Source organism: Talpa europaea (genome assembly GCF_964194135.1).
Source record: "Talpa europaea genome assembly, chromosome: X".
Classification (NCBI taxonomy): Eukaryota; Metazoa; Chordata; class Mammalia; order Eulipotyphla; family Talpidae; genus Talpa; species Talpa europaea.
The window spans coordinates 8,810,290-8,832,932 of record NC_140081.1 but is presented as its reverse complement, the minus strand read 5'-3'; the positions used below and the strand labels follow the sequence as shown (position 1 = coordinate 8,832,932).

The window sequence follows — 22,643 nt, the reverse complement described above, 5'->3', positions numbered from 1 at the left end:
AAAGCAAGCAAACATTGTACAAAAATGAACAATGATGTGAAATATAAATAAATAATTTTTTAAAAAATCAATTAGGTTAGTCATGTAGCTTGAACTACTTTAAAGTCTAAAAGGAGTGATAAAATATAGATACCAGTTAAACAACTTAAGACTTCTTCAATTCCTTGTTTTCTTGCCTTTGAAATAATCAGGTTTGCTCACACGACTTCAGTGTGAGCAGTTCCACTTATGGCACTCCTTTTATAGAGTCAAAAATCAGGACTCTAGGAAAATGGCGTACTATTCTCACTTCTCTGTCCAGGCAGGCAATTTTAGTGCATTGTTGTGAGATGTTACCACAGAGAACACTGCCCAGATGGTCCGCAGAAGATAGTATGTGTAGACTGGAAGGATTCAAGTGAAATTTTTACTACGCATAAGGGAAGCAAGAGTAATGGATGCCCCCGGCCCCCGGTGCCCTTGCACAGCCAGGATTAGTTTGTTTCAACATATTTTAGAGCAAAAAAATTCAATTAATCAAACTTTTCCTATGAAAAAAATTATAAGCAAGACCATGGGGTAAGAGTGGGGAAACCCAGAAAAACAAAAAAGAAAGTTTAAGAAAAGCGAGGGAACTATACTGCTTACCAGAAGATGTCTGCGGGTAAGCTGTTGTTTCATGAGACAGGATCGTGATCGGGAGGCAGCTTGGCCTGGTGCCAGATTTTCCAAAGTCTGTTTGTGGGAGAGTAGTTTTATATGGTTCTAGAAGGAAGGCAAAAAAAGTCCCAATACCAAACACGTTCAGGAGAAGTAGGCTTAAACCAAGTTTCTTGACTGCCAAATCCTCCAAGCCTTCAATACATTAATGTGCATTATGAAGCTCTAAGAAAGAGCTGTGTGACCACTATCTCCCAAATAGTCTAGCAGAACATCAAGAACATCTATTGTTCTTAACTGCCTAATGCTGGTCAATGGAGTTTGCGGTTTAGAAGTCAGACAAGTCACAGTCTAAATTCTTCTCAGCTAGTCATTAATTCTTCTGAACCTCAGTTTTCTCATTAAAAAAAAAACAAAACAGGGATACTAATGTATACCTTACATACTTGTACTAAGGACTAGTGAGAGCTCAGTACTAAAAAAAGCCCACTTGAACAAAGAGCAGTTCTTAGCTGGCAAGCTAGAAGGGGCCATGCCAGGGAGGGTACTTACTGTGGTAGATGTGAAACATTGAAACAAAATTTCTGTGTGTTCAAATTTTTTCCTTCAGAATGTGTTGTTGGGGACCTATCAGAGACTAAACCCCTTCGGTGGCCATAGGCTCTGGGGTAATTGTAGATTCACAAGGAAATAGGAAAATTTCTCAGGGAAATTTTCCCCTGAGAGCACTAAGGTCTTAAAGAATGCTGTACTGGTAATTATAATAATAGCTCAAATCATGACTATTTATTAAGGGGCTACCATTTATCTAGTATAGTGGGTGCTTTATGTTTTATTATTCCAGTAGCTATTCACAGCAAACTTTCAGCCTCCCCATATTACAGATGAAGAAACTGAGATTCTGAAATTCAGTATTGTATACCATGACACAGCTGATTAGTGCAGAACTAAAAACCCGTTCAATTTAATCATCAAAGAATAAAAATGCCTGCCCACTAAAAAGTTATCCATGCCTTAGTTACTGGATCCAGTCTTATCAAGCTATGTAAGCACAAAATCACTAAAGAAAATTGTTGAACATTGGAAAGAATTGTTTCCCTTTCTTAGAGATAGATGGAAACTTTGTGGTCCTCTAAGATAACAAAAGGCCATAGGAGCTAAAGGAAGATTTCTGAACATGAAGTTGTTTAATTGGGCTCTGGGAATTTCCCACGAAGGGCCTAGAAGGGTATCTCGAAACATCCCTTCCCACATTTTCTAGCTCTCGCCCAAGTGGCCACAGAGTTTTTCTAAACATTGAGTTCATTTAAAGTATGTCAAACCCTTCAAATTATAGTCATCTGTACACCTTTTGAAGATGATGGCCACTAATTTGAAATCAGCATCTTTGAGGAGTCATTCTAAAAAATTCCAATAAACTCAAGGAGTGAACATTCTCCATCCCACTGCTACACAATGTAGGTTTATAATGGAGACTTCTGGTTGCCCCAAATACCTAAGAACAAACAAACACATTACCTGTTTCTTCTGCTTGGCAATGTAGATGTCTGTCCTCACCCCAGGTGTTTGAACAGAAATGAAAACAAGAAGAAATCTTCTCGAGGAGATGCAGAGGTCTGAAAGAAAAGAGGTATAATTCCAGGTCTCTCTGAGCACCCCCTACACACATACACGCATACTTACACACTCCAACACATCTCACATCTCTGCAGCTCCCTGAAGGGAGAACTCTTGCTTAAATAAATGAAGAAATATTCACACAGAAACAAAGCAATAACTGAAACTGCTCTGCCTTTTACCCTGCAGGATGAGCCGGGAGTCACTGATCAGGGAGAGGCTGGTCCGCTCTGATACTGCCCTGTTCCTGGCTAGGAGATAAAGGGAAGAGCACAGATAATGGGCTGTGGTCATATGACTGCCTCCCAGGGGACCAGGCTCTGTACTGGCAGCATCAGGCTGCTGTTTGCATAATTTGCATCAGTATAAACACAAAATGAATTGGGGTAAGTAAGGGCAGAGAAGCATTCAGTGGCAGACTCTTAAATCAATTGAAGACGATTTTCAGGAAATACTACGGTAACCTGAGTATAATTAAGAGAAGGAAGTGGGAAGTCCCCCTTGAGACTTGCAAAAAGGCATGGGCATAAGGGAGCAGCTGTTGGGTGCTGGGCTGTACATTTATTTATATGCCATTTTTATTCCTCCAGTTATTCATAATGAGCTGCTTGATGCAGAACCTACCTGTGAAAGGAAGATTCACTTCCCTTCATAACCAGAAAAGAAAGTTGATGTATGATTTTGCTGAGTTTGTGAAGGAAGACACTGCCACTAAGTGCCAATGTCAGTAGTGGGTGCTACCAGCCACAGTTCTGCCATCTTTTGAGGCAATCCAGGACTGGTCTTGTTCCCAGAGTCCCATGCAAACTGCAGCTGCACACATGAATTTTCCTACAATGCCTCAGTTTCTGAGCTTACTAGCCTCAGGCCTCTCAAGCTAGGATTTAAAGGACTCCACTCATAACCAATTTATAACTTCACCTGAGCTGCTCTTTAGCCAATTCCTTTCTGCAGTTGAGAGCCACAGGAGAGCCAGTAAAGTGGTTACCTAGCTTGCTATTTAATCTAATGGAGTCCCTTTAAAAATAACTGGCAAGGCAGTTCTGGGCATCAGAACTCCTATTAGCATATTAAATATTATCAGAGGGCCTCATTATGAGGCAATACAACCATACAGGTTTCCATGGCAAGGACTTTAGACCAGGAACTGAAGAAGCTGCCATACACATTGTAAATGATAGTATAATTATCCAGGCTCCCCCAAAATAGTGGACAATGTCTCCCTATGGCTGTATTCCAGCCAAATGCCTATCCAACCCTCAATGATTGACTGATAGCTATGTCCAGATATAGTTGTTCAAATGTCACCTCCTCTGTGTGAAGCTTTTCCTGAATCACCAAAGCGGAGTTAGTCATTCTGTCTTCTGGCTCTCAAAGCTATGTGTGTGTCCAATTATAGAGTTGCTCAAAGTATGCTGCAATTTGTCTTTTTACAGTAAAATCTTAAAGGTGAAAGATTCATTTCATTCTTCTTGGTATCCCGAGTGCCAAATGCATAAGAGGTACTCACCAAATATTTCTTATATTGCAGAAAGAAAAGAAAGGAATATAAGAATTCGTGGTTTGGGTAGTTACATCAATGGCCAGCCTCAGGCCCATAAATTGGATTGGCTGTGCCCTTTATGTGATTGTTATTTTGACTTTGCTTAAAATAAAGAATGTCACTTATTTTTCCACAGTATGAAGGATGCTAAAGTATTATTTTGAGCACCACAAAGCACCTAATGCCATCCTCCAAATGTGAAATGAATCAGCACTGATGTATGTGAATAAATCATAATAATGATAAAATATTTATTGGGCACGTACCATGTTGTAGGTACTTGTTAATTTGACATGTGTTGTTCTGATTTAATCCCCACACCATCCTGTGGGGCATATACGATTATTACCCCTTTTTTACACATTAGGAACTATAGCCCAAAGTCAAATAGCAAATGAGTGAGTGCTGGAATGTGAGCCTGGGCACTGTGACTCCAGAGTCTGATTATAAGTGTACACAGTGACATGGGGAAGCTTTAGCCAGCACCTTACGTGTTTGCAAAATGAAGGTTCTAGCCTCTTCTCAGATGTTCCCTGGCCAGCTGGGCAAGGATGAGTTCTCCCAGTCTAAAAAGGAAAAAAATAACAGGCAAAGTACTGTTAACAGTTCTAAACTCACTCATTAACAGATTTAAGGTGGGACAACTTCTCAACTGGCACATCATCATATGAAAACAGCCAGCAGGAAAGATGAAAGTTCAGTTCTCCTCTGGGAAAGGCCTAATCTTCCTTACTCGGATGCCTTGTACTCTTCCATTAAATTCAACACTTTAGTGTGCACCCCCATGTGACAGGCATTGTGCTGAGGAACAGGCACATAAATGGTGAACAAAAGGGACATGAATGAAGTGGGGTTACCACATAAATACAAAATTAAAATTACAAATTAAAATCTGTCTCCCCTATTGGAATATAATATCCAGGTATCTAAAACAGTGCCAGTAATATCCAGGTATCTAAAACAGTGCCAGATATTACACGATAAATGAAAGCTGCACAGTATAATAAAAAGGCTAAGTAATAGGCACAGTGAATGCCCTATCCCAGAAAGAAGGATAAGGGAAAGCTTTCTAAAAAAAGTGATGCCCAGGTTAGATGTGATGGTTGAACAGCTGTAAGTTAGGAATTAACTGGAAGAAAAGAGACCAGGGAGAGAAGAGGGTGCTCTTGTAGACATGTGTATTTTACAATACTTAACAAGGACACAAAATGGCAGAAGTGAAATTAAAATTAGAATGAACTCAGTTAAGGGCCTCCCCAGTGGCACAGCGGTTGAGCGCTGGGTTCGATCCCCGGCCACTGGGCGAGGGTCCCACATGGCGCGCAGACCTCTCCTGCCGCCTGCTGCTCCCATCAGCAGTGTACTTCGGTCCTTCTGCCTGTTCTGCTCTCTGCTCTGGCTCTGGTGAATTCTCTCACCTTCCCGCGCTTCTGACTGTACCCAGTGCTTGTATAAATAAATAAATAAATCTTTAAAACAAACAAAAAAAGAATGAAGTCAGTTCATAGTTATAATACTGCAGCTGGACTTATGAGTGAGTGGAGAAGCTCAGACAGGACTGGTCTCTCAGTCAGCCAATGGTAAGTTGCCATGTTGGAAAGGCCCACATGGCAAAGAACTGAGGGACATCTCTGGCCAGACCATGGAATACTAGTACTTAGCAATAAAAGGAACAAACTACTGATATGTACAACCTGGATGTATCCAGCGACATCATGCTGAGTGAAAGAAGCCACGCTGAAAAGGTTACATACAAGTACGTGCCTTCCTTGAAAGACAAAGCTGCAGTAACTGAGAAGTGATCAGTGGCTGCTAGGGTTTATAGGTGGGGGATGGCATGACTAAAGAGAGACAGAAGAGGGAGTTTGGGAGGAGTGATGTTCTGTACCCGGGTTATCCTGTATCTGTATGCTGATAGTCTATGCTAGTGGCGGTTACACTAATCTATCCATGTGTCAACATTCACAGAATTGTACCAAAAAAAAAACCTGCTTTTACTGTACACTAAGTTGAAATAAATTTTTTAAAAAGCTTCACAGAGAACTGGACCTGGTTTTGGTGTGCAGAGAGTAACAACCCTGTGGGCTGACTTTGATGGCCAAAGGCCTTCATAAGTCACAGCCAGAAGCAATGTCGTATACTATAAATTGTGAGCACTAAGGAAAACACTTGCTCTTCCCTCTGACTTACTTTTAGCTCCTATCCATGGGGAAAACTCAAAAACCAGAGATCCCCAGCAAAATAGGAATGCCATCCATTCTTTACTCAATAGATACCTACTGACCATGTTCCAGCTACAAGGCAGGGATGCAAAGATGAATATATTCTCATTCACTTCCCTATCAAGTTCACAGCATAATAAGGAACACAGGCCTGACCACAAATAATTTAAGAGAGGAAATGTACGTATAGAGATATGTCCAGAAGGAAACACACTCTGCCAAGGCAAGTCAGGAAATGTTTCATAGAGCATAAAGGTGGGAAAGGCATTCTGGGAAGCACAGGAGTAGGTTATATTTGAGTCGTGTTTCCAGAGTCAGAGGGATAGAGGGTGTAGAAAATGGAGGAGGAGGATGTGAGCCTGGAAGGTAGGTTGGTGCCAACTATAATCATGCTTGTAAATCATAACTTAGAATACAGACTTTAACCTGTCCATCAGGGATTTTAATCTCAAATACTTACATGGGCTGGGCATATGATATAAATGAATAAAGCAGTGGGTGAGGACGATGGGATGTACTAGAGAGTTTTTGTCTAAGGAGTCAGCTGCTAATTTGGTAGCTGCCTCTTAAGCTGCCATCTAGATACCTTGGCCTAGTATTGCCCAGTGTGATTTTTCAAGAGAAGTTGAACATATTTTTATGTAAAACCTCCCTATTTTTAAATGTCAACACGAGCATATTTCTATAAATTTAAGAGGCCATTGATTACATGGTGCATTATTTTATATACCAATAAGAAAGGAAAAAGCCACCCATCAAACTATGACACTCTATTTTAAGACACATTCCAATTTGAGAGGCACTAAAATGTGAAAAAAAAAGTGCATGAAATACAATAATTCTCATTTTCTCAAAACACTACATAGACTCCATGGATTCAGTGTGAGACTGCCAGATTGCAAACTCTGTTTAAGTAAAGGGGAGCTTGAGGGTGATTTGATCATATTCAAGCTATACAAAGACCACGCTGAGGGTCAGAGGATGAACAAGCCACCACAGGAAGACCGATGAGGAAGCTCCTATAACAATCCAAGACTCAGATGATATGGGCTGAATGAAATCATTGCCAGTGGGGATGGACAAAAATGATCAAATGTGAAAGCTTTTTAGGTAATAAACCCCACTGGACCCAGACTGGATATGGGGGATGTATGAGAGAGTCATCGAGAATGATTCCACATTTGGAATAATAGACTTGTCAATTCTTCAACAATACAGCAATGGCCCACATGATGACAATTCAGTCAAAGGCAGACTGCATATCTGATGGTGGTCCCAAAATTCCTATTGCCTAGTGATGCCCTGGAAGTCCTAACGTCACAGTGTTCTGCACTGCAGCAGTCTCATACATCTTGTGGTCACCTGTCTCCAGATGATATCATTTTCCTGCAGTTTGATTTCACCTCACATAGTTTTGCTCACTATGACCCAGAAGCACACAAAACCCACCATTAATATCATGTTCCCAAATAACGCATTTCTCAGGCAATAGCCTTATCATGAAGTAACTCATGACCATAATTGCTGAGTGTCTACCATGTGCCAGGCACTACTCTGGGCACTGGGGGGTACAATGATGGACAAGACAGACATGGTCCCTGTCCTCAAGCAATTTAGTCTAGAGGATGATGACATTAATTGCAGTAGAGTATTAATGGGTACAGGGTTAGGACATGAAGGAATACAAATCTGTTTATGGTGTACAAAAATATCTGAGTGCCTATGAAATGTCCCTTAGGCAGTAGAAGTCCAGGACATAAATCCAGTCTGCAGATTCTGAAAAGAGAGGTCATCAGGTTACCTATAATAGCTGAAATGATTTCCAGGGGATGAGAAAGAAGAAGGAGAAACCAAAGAAAACTTAAAAAGGAGCAATGGAGAAAGAGAGAGGCCTAGGAGAGGCCTCAGGGAGCCCCATATTACCATACAATTCAATACACTTTTATGTATGATAACTACAGAGAAGTCATTTACCTTGGCAATGTACCAAATCTGAAAAGTCAGATTTTCAGAGTTATAGATGTTTCACATAAATTCCAAATAGGCTATCAGAATTGCTTCTTATTTAGAGAATTGTGATATTTTTAAATATTGCCACAATCTGTTCCTTCAGCTTGTATGCGCTCGGGTTTTATACGTATCTCAGTTTGACATCTAGCATGAGTCAATGGCAGAGCAATGGTACTTCCTTACTACTTGTTTTCCTTTTGCAGGCGCTATAATGTGCCATTCTAAGACTAAAGAAGACAAAGACTATCCATTTATACAACTCCCTCTCATATCAAGGCACTGGCAATTGGCACTAATCTAGGGACAGACTATAGAGTCCCTTACAAGACCATCATGACATGACGGTGCCTTGGCCCACAACTCTGTAGCCAGAGAACCTGTGATGTGATAAGATATTGTGGTCCTTTGCACTTGTTCAAAAAGGCCCTTCATTTTATTTTATTTATTTATTTTTTAAAGATTTATTTTTATTTATTTATACAAGCACTGAGTACGGTCAGAAGCTCGGGAGGGTGAGAGAATTCACCAGAGCCAGAGCAGGGAGCAGAGCAGGCAGAAGGACCGAAGTACACTGCTGAGGGGAGCAGCGGGCGGCAGGAGAGGTCTGCACGCCATGTGGGACCCTCCTCCAGTGGCCCGGGGGAGCAGCCGGGGATCGAACCGGCACTACAGAGGCTGCAGGCAGCTTCGCAACCCAGTGCTCAACTGCTGCGCCACTGGGGAGGCCCAAGGCTCTTCATTTTATAGGAGAAGAAACCAGGCCCAGAGAGGTGAACGGTTTCTCCAAAATCATAGTCTCGTGACATGGTGCCCAGCACTCTTCCCATTACATAATGGTAACCCAATTCTACCCCACAAAGACAGCTCTAATTTAGTAAATTTTAAAGTATGATAAATACCATATAGAAAACAAAAAGTCCACAAGAGGTGTCCAAACAACTAAACAGAGAAAGATCATTAAGTTTCAATCATATGGCTCTATGCCTACCCAGATACCATTCACTGCATCTACTCCATTAAGAGCTCCGACTAACCTTCCCTCTTAAGTTTTATTAGTTCCTCACCAATGAACGGATAATAAACTCCTAGATCTTCACTTTGTTGGTTGTTGAATGTTTTAGCCTGACCTGCAGGCTCAGGATACCATCCATCCTCAGGTTTACAGATCTTATTTGAAGAGGCTGCCTCAGCCTCTTCTGGGATTTTCCACAGGGAGATTCTAGAATGATTCTTCAATAGGTTACCTTGGCAACCCCACAATGCTGGATGGAGATCTGACAGTACCTACCAACAGCATGTGAATATAACCTGGATGAGAGAACCACTTCCTGCTTATTAGAAAGGTTTCTTTCTTTAGAAAAAGCTTTCTTTCTGCCACCATTGCCTTCCTGTCAACATTTTTGTGTTTGTGAACATAAAAACAAAGAATAGTTGGTTTCTTAGAGAACACTGAAATTACTAGCTAAAACAAGGCCTAGGGAAAGGCTTTCTTTTCAAAACCTTTGCTACTATTTCCTCAGATGATGAATAATTTATGGTGAAGCTTTTGGAAAAGTTTTAGAAGAATTTTCTTTATGAGCACTTATTCTTGTCTTGGTTTTATTTATATATTCATTCAACAAATATTTGTTAAGCATCTATCATGTATCAGGCATGTTCTAGACCTTGGTAATACATGAGTTAAGAGAAGTGACAAGGTCCCAGCCCTCATGAAGTTTATAGCCTTGTCAGGGAAGTAGACATTAATCAAATAATGTGAAAACAAATGTGAAATTGCAAAGGAGACTTAAGTGCATCATAAAAGTGAGTCAGGAGGTCAAGCAAAGGCTGCTGTGAGGAAGGAAGCTTTGAATTGACATCTGAAAAAGGAATACAGATTACTTAGGTGAAGGTGTTGATAGGGGGATGGGGGTCAAGCATACATGTGAATTAAGGCCCAGTGACCTTTTAGGTAACTGGAATCTATGATTTGGGAACTTTCAAAGAAGAATCTAGGGTTTAACATAGGTCTTTAGTTAACTAAAGCTGAGTTGGTATTTTAACCAATATGCTAAAGAATACACAGTCTGAGAGTCTCATTTACATAAAACTCTCTAAAATAGTGCTATACAAACATTAATGTGTTTATTTATCACCTGGGGATCTTGTTAAAACACAAATTCCTGGCCAACAAGCACCAGAAAAAATGCTCAACATCACTTATCATCAGGGAAATGCAAATCAAAACCACAATGAGATAGCACCTCACTCCCATGAGAATGGCCCACGTCAAAAAACACCAGAAGCAATAAATGGTGGTGATGGTATGGAGAAAAAGGAACCCTCATATACACTGTTGGTGAAAATATAGACTGGTGGAAATGTAGGCCCTAAGGAAAATAATATAGAGGTTGTCCAGAATATTAAAAATAGATGTCTCATATGATCCAGCAATTCCACTCCTTGGTATTTATCCAAATAATAAAAAGCTCCAATTTGAAGGGATATATGCACTTCTATGTTCACTGCAGCACTATTTACAATAGCCAAGTTAATGGAAACGACCTAAGTGCCCACCAACAGATGAGTGGCTAGAGAAGATATAATACATATCCATATAAGGCAATACTACTCCACTGGAAAAAGAGATGACATCTTGCCATTTGTAACAACACGGATGGAACTGGAGGGGATTATGCTAAGTAAAAATCACAAGGAGAAAGAGAACTATTGGGTGATAGTACTTGTATGTGGGATACAGAAAAACAAAACAAAGGAACAGACAAACTAAACCAAAACCCTAAAAATATGACTGTAGAATTGAGGCTACTAGCAGAAGAGGGTGGAGGTAGGAACAAAGCAGGGAGGGGCCCAACGGCCTGTGGTGGAGAACTATGGGTACTTTGGTGGTGGGTGCATTGTGGTAACATAGAGCCAAACAGGTATGAACCTAGTCCCCTGAATCATATATGGTATTGTAAACAATGCTACCTCAATAAAAATAATTTTAAAAAATAATGTCTCCTTAAAAAAAAGAAAAACACAGAGATTCCTGGGCCCACACCCTAAGGGTTCTGATTCAGTACATCTGGAGCAGAGTTCATGAACTTGTTTTTCTAATTAAGCTCCCAAGTGATGATGAAGCATGTTGGGGGTGTCACTACGCTGTAACACAGTATAACTTCTGTTTGTTTAAAATTCTATTTCTTTTTTTTTTTTTTTTTTTTTTTTTTAATAGAGGCATGCTTTATTTATTTATTTGTTTGTTTGTTTATACATGCACTGGGTAGTCAGAAGCGCGGGAGGGTGAGAGAATTCACCAGAGCCAGAGCAGGGAGCAGAGCAGGCAGAAGGACCGAAGTACACTGCTGAGGGGAGCAGCGGGCGGCAGGAGAGGTCTGCGCGCCATGTGGGACCCTCCTCCGGTGGCCGGGGAGCAGCCGGGGATCGAACCGGCGCTGCAGGGACCGCAGGCAGCTTCGCAACCCAGCGCTCAACCGCTGCGCCACCGGGGAAGCCCTAAAATTCTATTTCTTTTTCAACCCACTCTTTCATGATTTTTAAAGTCAAACTCTATTCTACAATGTTCTTGTGATTTTTTTTATGGTCAATTCAGTAGTATTGCCACAAGTTAAAGATCTCAGATATTTGAAAAGAATGAGAGTGATAACAATTATAAGCAAACTGAGGTATCAATAATACAGTGAAACTTCACTAGTTTATTTCAATGAGGTGTGCTGTCATTCTTAGCAAAAAGTCTGATGCGTTTCCTCATTTTAAAAAATGGGGGTAATATTTAAATAGAATAATCTAAATGGAAAAATCTTCATAAATCATAACACGATAAACAAATATCAGTTTTTAAGAAATGTATATAAATTAACCTGATGTAACTAAGGTTAGGAAATTTCTATGTTTAGTCACCCTTTTACTTTAACAGATACACTTTCATTTTTTGAATGAAGCTCTGGATGTTATATTATGTGAGATAAAAATAACCTCCCTTTTTAGGTCTGTTTCTTACTGCTGAACACAGTTCCTACTAATCATGCCAAGATCCTGGCTCCTGTGGCTAGGTGTAAAAGACACTATGAAAAGAAGGATCTGGACTGTTTTTATCCATGAAGGCTTTGAAGTTAATAAAGGCCCTAGATCAATATATTGTCTTTTAAAATTAAAAATGAAGTCTGCTGTGCTTGGAAGAGCAGGGAGACCAGGAAAGGGGGCCAGGAGTAAGCTCTTGTAATTTCAAGGAAATATCAGGTCTGCCACATACAACCCAGGGACAAACGGTAATTTATATAACTTCTCTGAGTCTCAGTTTCCTCATTTTAAAAAATAGGGATAATATTTAAATAGAATAATCTAAATAGAAAAATCTTCATGAACCATAACATGCTAACTGAATATTAGCTGCCATTTCTAGGAATAACCTGCACTTCCTGAGTGGATGCACTCAGGAAGAAAGAAAGGTGGTCTCTCTGGGGGTCGGGATGTGTCTGCGAGCATAACAGAATTTGGTGCTAGAGTCAAACTGCTTGGGGTCATATGCTGACCCCACCACTGAACAGGCCTGTGTGAGCTTGGGAAAATTACAAAACCTGTTTCTTAGAAAGCAGGGATAATAATAGTACCAGCCACACTGAATGGAGTAAGGAATAAAATACGTATAGTGGCAGGCACTGATAGCTGCCTAACTGATATTCATACTCCCTTGCAATAAAACCGTTTTGTTCTAGGTGGCAATGGGCTCATCCAATAAAACTTGATTTTGCCAGGTTCCCTTGCCGATAGGGGGTGGCCATGTGACTGAGTTCTGGCTAATGAAATATAAGCAGAAATCTACTGGCTGAGGCTCCCAGAAAAGTTACTTTTCTGATTGAAGAAAACAAGAAAACAACCAGACACAGCTGGCACGAGCCCTTTCCTCCTTGCCATTCCCCCATTCTGCCGGAAGCAGGACACAATGTCTGCCTGTACCCTGGCTTCATATCACATGAGGAAAAAAAAAAAAACAATCCCTCTGTTAACTCCCTGATATTTCATTTGCCTTATTACGGACAGTCAAACCCGTTCTCTAACCAGTGCACTTGTAATGCTGTTTGAGTGGTGCCTGGCTCCCAGTTAGCACTCAATAAATGTTAGCCATCATTAGTATTTGCTGAGCATTCTGTTCCCTAACCAAGTGGCTAGCAAGTACTCCCCTAACTTCCTTGCAACCCCAATTTTCCTTTCTGAAATCAACCCTCTCCCTATTCTCAGCCATAGTTTGCATGGATTTGACACCACCTTCCACCCTTAAGTATGGGCCCCGACGGGCTCAAGCCAAGTAGCCCAGCCCACTACTCAGGCAATGGTGACCGTACAAGAATGAGCACTTACCTCAGCCTACGGCAGTTAGCATATCCTCTTCTAGCAAAATATAATGTTCTGGGTGGACATGTAGCTTAAGACAGGCGGTATGAGTGACTCTCGGGACTCCCAGGGACACAAACTCAGTCTTCTCCCCTAAGTGTGGTGCTCTGAGCAAGGCTGTGCCAGGAGGAGAGCCAGTTTGGGAGCCAGTTTGAACTGACACACGAAAAAGGGCAGACGAAGACAAGGACAGGGAAATGGAGCTGGGGGCTTCATTATCAATCTCTGGATAAAATTTTACCTTTGGAATTTCAAGTTAGAATCAGTTGAAACTGGTTTTGCTAAACTCAGCTTGGGTGGAACTTTCTGTTACTCGCAAGCACAAAATACCTTCTGATACTATGAGTTAAAAAAAAGAACAATTTAATGTAAGGTTTACACACCTAGAGGGGAACTTTTCAAACACTAGTCTAGCATAACTATTTGATCAAATCTATAGTTCAGTACAATATAATTTCATATCCAAATCACCCTTCCAAAGGAAACAAACAGCAATAAAATCTACAATGTGCAACTGGGTAAATTATTCAAATGTCTCTCCCAAAAGAAAACTAGCCATTCAAGTGTTTGTTTTTGTTTTTTTGTAAACACGACCAGGAGGACTCCTTTAAGAACAGATGTGCATCTAGGTTTTACAGTGAATGCTGGACTCAGAGGCAGACAGTGGAAACCTATGACTAATATTAAAATAATATTCACAGACAGTTGTCATGGCAGCCTGCTCATTTCGCACAAAATAGAACCCACTGAATTTTAACAGAATTTAGCAGAGGAAGGCTGCTAGCCTGCAGATAGCCTGTAACTGAGTTACACATCATACTGATTGGTTTGGGTATTATTATTGAATATAGCCTTCAGACTATACCCTAGTTGCAGCCTCCCAAATCACAAATACTTAAAATCACTAACAAAAACACATAATAATAAGACCTGCATCACTCTTGAAATCTTCCATCAGAGTATGAGGAACTTATACTTAGAGGCAAGTGCCATTGTGTGCACAGTAGAACCCACTTGTAAATCTAAAGACAGTAAGTGTTAAGGAAGTAGAGGGAGAGGGAGTAGCCCATTTCAATTCCTTCCCCAATTAACATGAACTGGATGCTGCCAGCAGACATTTCCTTCTACGTGGAAGAGTAGCCAAATTGTCCCATGGTAAGTTACAGAGTCCCAGGGGAGTAACTGTAGAAACTAGAAGCATCTCAAGACTTATAAATAAAGGAGAGGTGATATGAGCTGATCTGTTTCTCTCTTGCGTGACTATCTCTATAAAATCTAAGCTCAATGAATGGGACCGTGAGTGATTTTGGAAATTCCAGATAGCTGGTGTCGAAAGGCATACCACATGAGTCCATCTCTACCATTACACAGGCTTTGACATATCACCCTGCCCCCTCCACCTCTGTCTTCTCTTCCCTCGAGTTTCCTCTTTAAGAGACAGGAGATAGGGTCTAATTAAAATTCAATAACATCCTAACTTAGGAAACCACATCCAGTCATTATCATCCATTGGAACATTATGCATCCATTGGAGCAAATTCATCCTTTGGGCTAATTAATGTTCTTAAACTGCTTGAGATGGGATAACGCCTCATACTTTAAAAAAAAATAAACTCCCACACTGCCCAACACAGTGCTCCTAGACATACTGCAGGCATGTGATAATAAACAACTTCACATAAGGGACTGGAACACAGGGCAGTCGCTGATGGATAGATAAAAGATGTTGTCAAAATGGTACGAAGACAGGTAAGGGCGAGAGATGTAGAAAGGCTGAATCAGCAGGGATTGTATTTTCCTCATGGAACTAAAACTCCCACTAAACAGTAGAATTTAAAATTAGGGGGTTTATTTTTTACATATGACAGGGAGTTTGGAAGTAGGAAATCCAGGGCTGAGATGCCAGGCACCGTCTTTCTTTCATCCAAGCCATGTGGCTTTCTCCTTCATTACTGTCAACTCATGGTCACACAATGGCTGTTCTACCTCCAGCATCGATCACATCTGCAATTCGGACAGAACTAAAGAACTAAAGGCAAAATGGGCAGACCAACTGAGTCTACTTCCTTTGAAAGAAAAGGTTTTGGAAGCCCACCACGTCTGTACATCTCATTGGCTAGAACTGTGTCCGTCTCTCCCAGCTGGAAGGGAGTCATTTTGCTGGACATATTGCTAAAGCATAGAGCAGTGCAGAGATTCAACACCACGTATGGGGTCAGATGGCCTGGGGGTAAAGCCCTGCTCCTTTATTTACTAGCTGTATGACTTAGTCAAGTTACCTAATTACTCTGTGCCTGGGTTTCCTCATCTGTAAACTAAGCACAGTAACAGGCCCTTTCTCACAGGCTTCTTGTGAGGGTTAAAAGAGTTAATATGAAGAAAGAGTTTAGAATAGTCTCTCATACATAGCAACCATTATACAAGAGTTTATTCTGCTTATTTTTATTACTGATGAAAGAAGAATGGATATTTGATAAGCAACTAGCAGTCGCTGCCACGGATGTGTTGCCTACTATAACTTTATGTGTCCTAGTTTCTGTGCCACCTGTGAGCAAGTGCCCGATGCCAGTTGAGAATAGCCAACTCCCCAGGAAAGAGGGAAACCAAACCCCGCCCCTGTCAGAAGTGGCTTTTGTCATGACCTCTTTCCCCATTTACTGGCAACTGAGGGTAACCAAAACTTCCAAGTGTTCAAGCCAGGGCACCAATGCCAGCCACTGTGCTGATGCACATGCATTTTAGACATGAATCAGTAGGACTCCTGGATGTGACAATAAGCCCAAGTCAACTGGCCTAAGCAAAACTGGGGATGCAATCCTCAAATAATTGAAGAACCAGTGGGTATACTTAAGGCATGAATGGTGGAGGCCTTAAATGGTAGTGCCCAGTCTCTGCTGCTCACTTCTAATCCCTTGCTGTTGGCTCCATTCACAGACTGAGTAAGTAGCAAATATGCTCCATGCTTTGTGGTCACCCACTAACTTCTCACATCCTTCTTATGTTTTGGTAATTCCTCATTGACTCCTACCTCCCTGAAGGAGAAACAAGAAATTTGCTTTTCCAGTCACTCTTACAGCAAGAGCATAGGCATGTAACCTCGGCTCTGCAATACACCTCAATTTAGAAGAGGGCAAGGTGAGGGCCTCCCCTGGTGGTGCAGCGGTTGAGCGCTGGGCTGCGAAGCTGCCCGCAGCCTCTGCAGCACCAGTTCAATCCCTGGCTGCCGGCGGGGGTCCCACATGGCTCACAGACCTCTCCTGCCGCCCGCTGCTCCCCTCAGCAGGGTATTTCATCAGTCTGCCTGTTCTGTTCCCCGCTCTGTCTCTGGTGAATTCTCTCACCTTCCCGCACTTCTGACTGTACCCAGTGCTTGTATAAATAAATAAATAAATCTTTAAAAAAAGAAGAAGAGGGCAAGGTGAGGCATTGGGGGATTATGAAAGCCATCTTCTGACAAGGTTAGTGGCTGAGCGGCGCAGCTTTTAGAGGCAACAATGATAGAGCTTCTAGGTCCCATCACTGGCTTGAGTTGCTAACTCTGTACTCAAAGGCGGCAGCAGTGGGTGTCTGCTGGTGCAGCACCAAGAAAGATCTAGCCATTATTCCTGGCTTTGGAGGCTCCAAAGGCCTTGCGGAAATCCTGTGAACCACTGAATATCCTTTAATAAACTCATCTTCTTCAACAAGCAACAATGCTAAGTCAACTTAAGTGATGTTATACTTTGGTAACAAACAACCCAAACTTTAGGTGGCTTACAATAATCAAAGTTTCTTCAGCATGCCTCTTCCTTGGCCAGAACAGACTGGCTGAAGTTCTATAACACATGGTCTTCCCTCCAAGACTCAGGCCAAGCTCCCTCTGGGACACTGCTGTTCTCATAGCAAAAGGAAAAGACACTGAAATCTCCAACCACAGCGGCTCTTCACGCTTTGGCTTGGAACTTTTGCCCACATCCAGCTGGGCAAAGCAAATCACTCAGTCAAGCCTATCAGGCAAGTATAAACATCCTACGTGGGAAAAAGCAGTGAAAATTCTGAACAAGTGGGTTGCTGCTGCATGCTAGGAAGAGCCCTGTCTGCTACAACGTAATAGAGGAGAGCAGACCCTGCAGCCTCTGGATTACTTCATGTTCAAGCCCAGTGTGAACAGGAAAGTATCTCTTCTTGGGAACTCAAGCAAAACCCCAGGATTAGCTCCAGATGTGTGTTCTTCCTGGGGACATATTTAGGGGTGGACAACGGGAGAATTGGCTCTTAACAGATTGCAGTGCCGCCACCAAACAGTAAAAGCACAAACAAGTGATTAAAATACCACAGAGGGCCTCCCCTGGTGGCACAGCGGTTGAGCGCTGGGCTGCGAAGCTGCCCGCAGTCTCTGCAGCGCCGGTTCGATCCCTGGCCGCCGGTGAGGGTCCCACATGGCGCACAGACCTCTCCTGCCGCCCCCTGCTCCCCTCAGCAGTGTACTTCGGTTCTTCTGCCTGTTGTGCTCCCCGTTCTGGCTCTGGTGAATTCCCTCACCCTCCCACGCTTCTGACTGTACCCAGTGCTTGTGTAAATAAATAAATAAATCTTTAAAAAAAAATAAAATAAAATAACCACAGAATTTGAGATGGGTAAAAAGAGAGATGAATGTACCCAATTATGATAAGGTAGGTGGGCAAAAAGCAACAGCCATTCCAGTGGGCTACTTTCAAATGTTTTGAACATGATGAGCTGCAAAAGGGGAAAAAATAAGATGAGCTCCACAATACTAAGGAATGACTCACTTCTCTTAGTAAATCTTGAGTGAGTACTCACCAAAAGAGAGAGGATAATTATTTCTAAATAAAATCAGGTAAGCTGAGCTTCCCAAGTCAGCTCAGTGTGTGGGGCTATGGTTTCTCTGGTTGAGTTACTCCTCATCAGAGAAGCCAACTATTGAGGAAGGCACAGTAAACATCTGAGAAATCAGAGCACTCAAAAAGTTTCAGTGACCTCTAGTTTTAATTTACTAGTTTATGTATTTGTCTTATAATTGTTCAAATGCTTGTGGGCACACCTAAGGGTTGACGGGCCTCATAGATCTGACTGAACAGACCAAAATGTCAGGCAGAATTGGGGCCATCTGAGGCACTATTCATGACACTGGTGGTTTCAAAGTGAAAGTCATCAACAATTCTTTCTGGCAGGTTCTTGGTTCCTGCTTTTGAAGATTTCACTGAAAAATTACAAAAGATAGGGCCTCCCTGGTGGCACAAGGGGTTAAGCACAGCACTATGAAGTTGTCCGCAGCCTCTGCAGCATGAGTTCGATCCCCAGCCGCCCAGGGAGCTACCCACATGGCGCAGCACACCTCTCCTGTCTCGCCTGCTGCTCCCCTCAGCAGTGTTTTTCAGTCAGCCTGCCTGTTCTGTTCCCCGCTCTGTCTCTGGTGAAGCCTCTCACCCCTGCACCTCTGCAATGTACCCCAGTTCTTGTATGCATAAATAAATCTTTAAAAAAAATTACAGAAGATAAAACGTTAACTATTTCCTGACTGTCATGAAGACAAAATATTACACGGGACCAGCAACACTCTCATGGGAACAACACAGAGCCTTTGGGGTCATGGGTCTCCAAAAGTCACTTAGATATAAGACTGAGTATGAACCCAGCCCTGCCACTCACCAGCAAATTAGTCTCAGTCAAGGCATTCAAACTCTTAGGCTTCGACTTCTTCACCTGAAAAATGGAGATAGTAATAGGCTACCTCTTTGGAATGTATGTGAAATTGCTTTGTAAACCATATGGCACTTGACTAATGAAAGCGATAGTGACTATACCTTGAGGGCAGCAGGGAAGGGGAACAAGTCTCCCTCTTCGTCAGAATGGAAAAAAGGTACAGGAGTGTGTTTTGCTAAAGGCAAAAACCTGTGCTGCGTGCATCAGAGGCACACCAGCTTCTTTTCTACCTGGAGTTACCTGTGGAAACGTAGCCAAGGCTTGACTTGGCAAAAACACCCTTACAGGAAGAGCAGACTGAAAGCTGGAAGGAGAGCCAAGCCTTCCCTAGAGACACAAAGCAAACCCAACTGGTGAGTACAACTGTAGGCCCAATTCCTGACAGTCTTATCTTGAATTGACGGGGGTTTGGAAACATATTTTTATTGGCCTTCCCAGGGGTTACTGGGGCTCACCGACTACAGAAAACACAGAGAGTTCATGAATTCACCCTCTGGCTGGTGGCAGTCCACTCCAGATCGTCTGGTGGCTCACAATCTAAGCATCGAGTACTCAACAGGCCTCTTGAAATGTATCAACAGAAAGGCGTTCTGGAGGGGCCCCCTGATGAATATTTCTGGGAGGTATGAGGACATGGAAAACCGGGTACTAGAAAACCCAAGCACTAGCTGCCTCTACTTCTCTGGAAAAACTTACTTGACAGATAACAGCTTCCATTTTCTCACCTGGAAAGTGTGGATAACTCGTAGACGCAGAGGGGAAGCACGGGTGTCTCGTCCAAATTACCAGTCTCACGAAGGAGAAAGGACACTAAGGCTTGGGAGGTGAGTTGCCAGTTCAAGAGCACAAAGCTAGTGAGTGGCCAAGACAGGACCAGAATCCTGACAGTGTGCCCCACCCCACCCCAGATGAGCGCACCTTCCACCCACCTGTTTCTTCCCGGTGCCTGCCTGAAGGGGCTGCTTTCAGTCTTGTTACTCCATCATCCTGCCAGCCTCGGAGGAGATGCCAGGGGAAAGACAGCTGCAGCCTTCAAGCGTCATGTCCAACTGGGCACTTAACGATGCTCCCCCAATGGTTTCAAGTGGGTTTTGAAGCTTAAGGGCAGCGGAGCCGGCCTGGAAAGGTGAAGCCGCACCCAGAAGCTCCCGGGAAGGCACGTGGCTCTGATCATGAAAGCCAAGAAGGGAGACCACACGAGGGTCCCAGGGGCTAGTTCTGGAGGCCGAGCAGCAGGCCCCTGTGCGGACACCTTCGCGGTCCGAATTCTTGGTCACTTTTGAACAGGGGACCTGCAACTCGCCCTTTGCACGGGGCCCCTCAAATCTTGTGGCGGGTCATGCTTCACTCACTCTCCCCGGCCATAAAGGGCCAACTGTCTACCCCACCGTCCCTAACCCACCCCAGGCCTAGGCCCGAAAAAGCCCGCCACGAAAGCCCGCCACTTTTCGCCCCTCTCAGGCTTGGGGAGGGGAAGAGGGGAAGAATGCTCTGGAAAACGCCAGGGGAGCAGTCAGGGCCACATTCTCCGGCAAGAGGCGACTGACCACCGGCCTTGTGGCAACCGTGGCGAAATAGACGCCAACACGACAACGACCCCGCAGCAGGCCCGCTGACCCCTCGCGGCCTGAAGCCCTCCCTCCCTGCTCGGAAGGGCGCTTCCTGCCCGCCCTGCTCGGGACTCCAGGCTCCCAGCCGCGGCCGCGGCGGCAGGTCACTAGGGGCGACCAGGCTCAGCGCGCCGGGCGAAGGGGGCACGGGGGTGACCGGGGGAAGCGCGTCTCCCTCCCAGGCGCAGGGAAGCTGCCAGCAGGGGCCGTTCAAAGGTCCGCTTCCGCCGGCCAGTCAGCCTCACCGACGCGCCGACTGAGGGAAAGTTTGGGAACCGGTGATTAGAGGAGCGGCGTCCTCCCCTAGGAGGGTGACCCGGGCCGGGCTCCCCACTGGGCTCAGGAGCGACGCGTTAGGTCAGCAGGGGCTGCAAGCCGCCCAACGCCAGGCGCCCCTCACTCCCCGCGAGCACCGCGCCTCGCCGCGCGCGGGGCGGCCACGGCGGGGGTGGGGCTACGCTGAGGGGGCGGGGCTTCAGAGACGCTATTGCTGACAGAGAACTTTGAATAAAATCACTACGCAGCTCCCAGCGCGAGGGTTCCATAGTGTAGTGGTTATCACGTCTGCTTTACACGCAGAAGGTCCTGGGTTCGAGCCCCAGTGGAACCATAGCTGGCAAGTTGTGTTTTCATTTTCCCCTGTCCCTTTACCATCAGGGTACACAGTGAAAAGCAATGACAGGTTTTATTTCTCCTTAAAAAAAATAGATCAATATATGACAGATACCATCTCCTTCCCGCAGGTGCAATGCCGTGAGAAATCACCAGAGTCCGACAAGAATTGTAATGCAAGGATTCAACTGGGCCCCACCTGGCCCCAACTCCTACCTCTCCTCTCATACTGGTGCTCTCAGAAACGAACCCGACCTCCTCCAGCTAAAGTTTGGTAGGACTGCAATTGAATTGTTAAAGGTTTCTTATTAGTGGCTTAATTTTTCATTAAACCCTAAAATACAAAACACAGGGGCCGGATAGAAAACCTAATATAACCACATATGGTAAAAGCAGAAATGATATGATAAACACACAGCCGGTAGAGGAGGTTACCAGGGCTCTGTAGCAGCTTGGCATGGCCCTGCCTCTAGAATGGCTGCCTGAAAAACAAAGACTAAGCACTACTCTCACTTTTTGGAGACCTGAGGGCTGAAGCAGGATACTGGTGGCCAAAAACTAAAAAGGAAAGGGGAAATTCAGTATTTTTCTCTGCATTTTCCCACACCATTCTGCTCATAGTTATACATTTGCACCCTTAACTAACTTAAATATAACACATGACTGTCCCTGTTACTACAATTACTTCATTAACTTGATCTTTTTTTAAAAACCATCTTAACTGTTTTTTAACACTACAGTTCAGTGATGTTAAGCATATTCACGTTGCTGTGAAAGAGATCTCCAGTACTTTTTCATCTTGCAAAACCAAAGCTCTATACTCAGTAAACAACTCCCCTCCGCACATCAACTTGTCTTAATGGCTGTATATTAATAATAGCTAATGATGTCAATCATTGTCCTAATTATTTTATTTATTTATAATATTCTATGTATATTTAAGCCTGGAAATAACTATGAAATAGACATTATTATCACCATCTTATAGATGAGAAAATTGAGACCCAGACACCCTAAGTCACTTGCCCAGGATCATGTAACTGGGATTTGCACCCAATCTGGTTTGAGAATCTGTGCTTTTAATACTACTTGCTGCATTGAACCCCCTAAGCTTGACTATGTAGATTGTTTCAAATTTTTTGTTATTATAAGTGACATGACAATATACATCTTTGTGTGCACTGTTCCTCCCACCCAGACTTAGTATTTTACTGAATGAATAGGTATGACCATGATGTCATGTTGCTTTCTAAGATGGGAATCCATGTCATTTCATAGAATTCCACAATGTTA

General features: G+C 43.3%; 1 protein-coding gene across 1 annotated transcript in view; it reads right to left on the bottom strand.

Annotated features, from left to right (window-relative positions):
- PPEF1 (protein phosphatase with EF-hand domain 1) overlaps positions 1-4,135 on the bottom strand; it is a gene marked incomplete at both ends in the record, with an annotated part of 100,691 nt that extends 96,556 nt beyond the window's left edge. Inside the window, 3 exons of the mRNA XM_084258194.1 lie at positions 628-744; positions 2,439-2,507; positions 4,066-4,135. Of these exons, the coding sequence (XP_084114320.1) occupies positions 628-744; positions 2,439-2,507; positions 4,066-4,135 (256 nt within the window). The remainder of the gene's footprint in view (positions 1-627; positions 745-2,438; positions 2,508-4,065) is intronic.
- Positions 4,136-22,643: the final 18,508 nt, after the last annotated feature.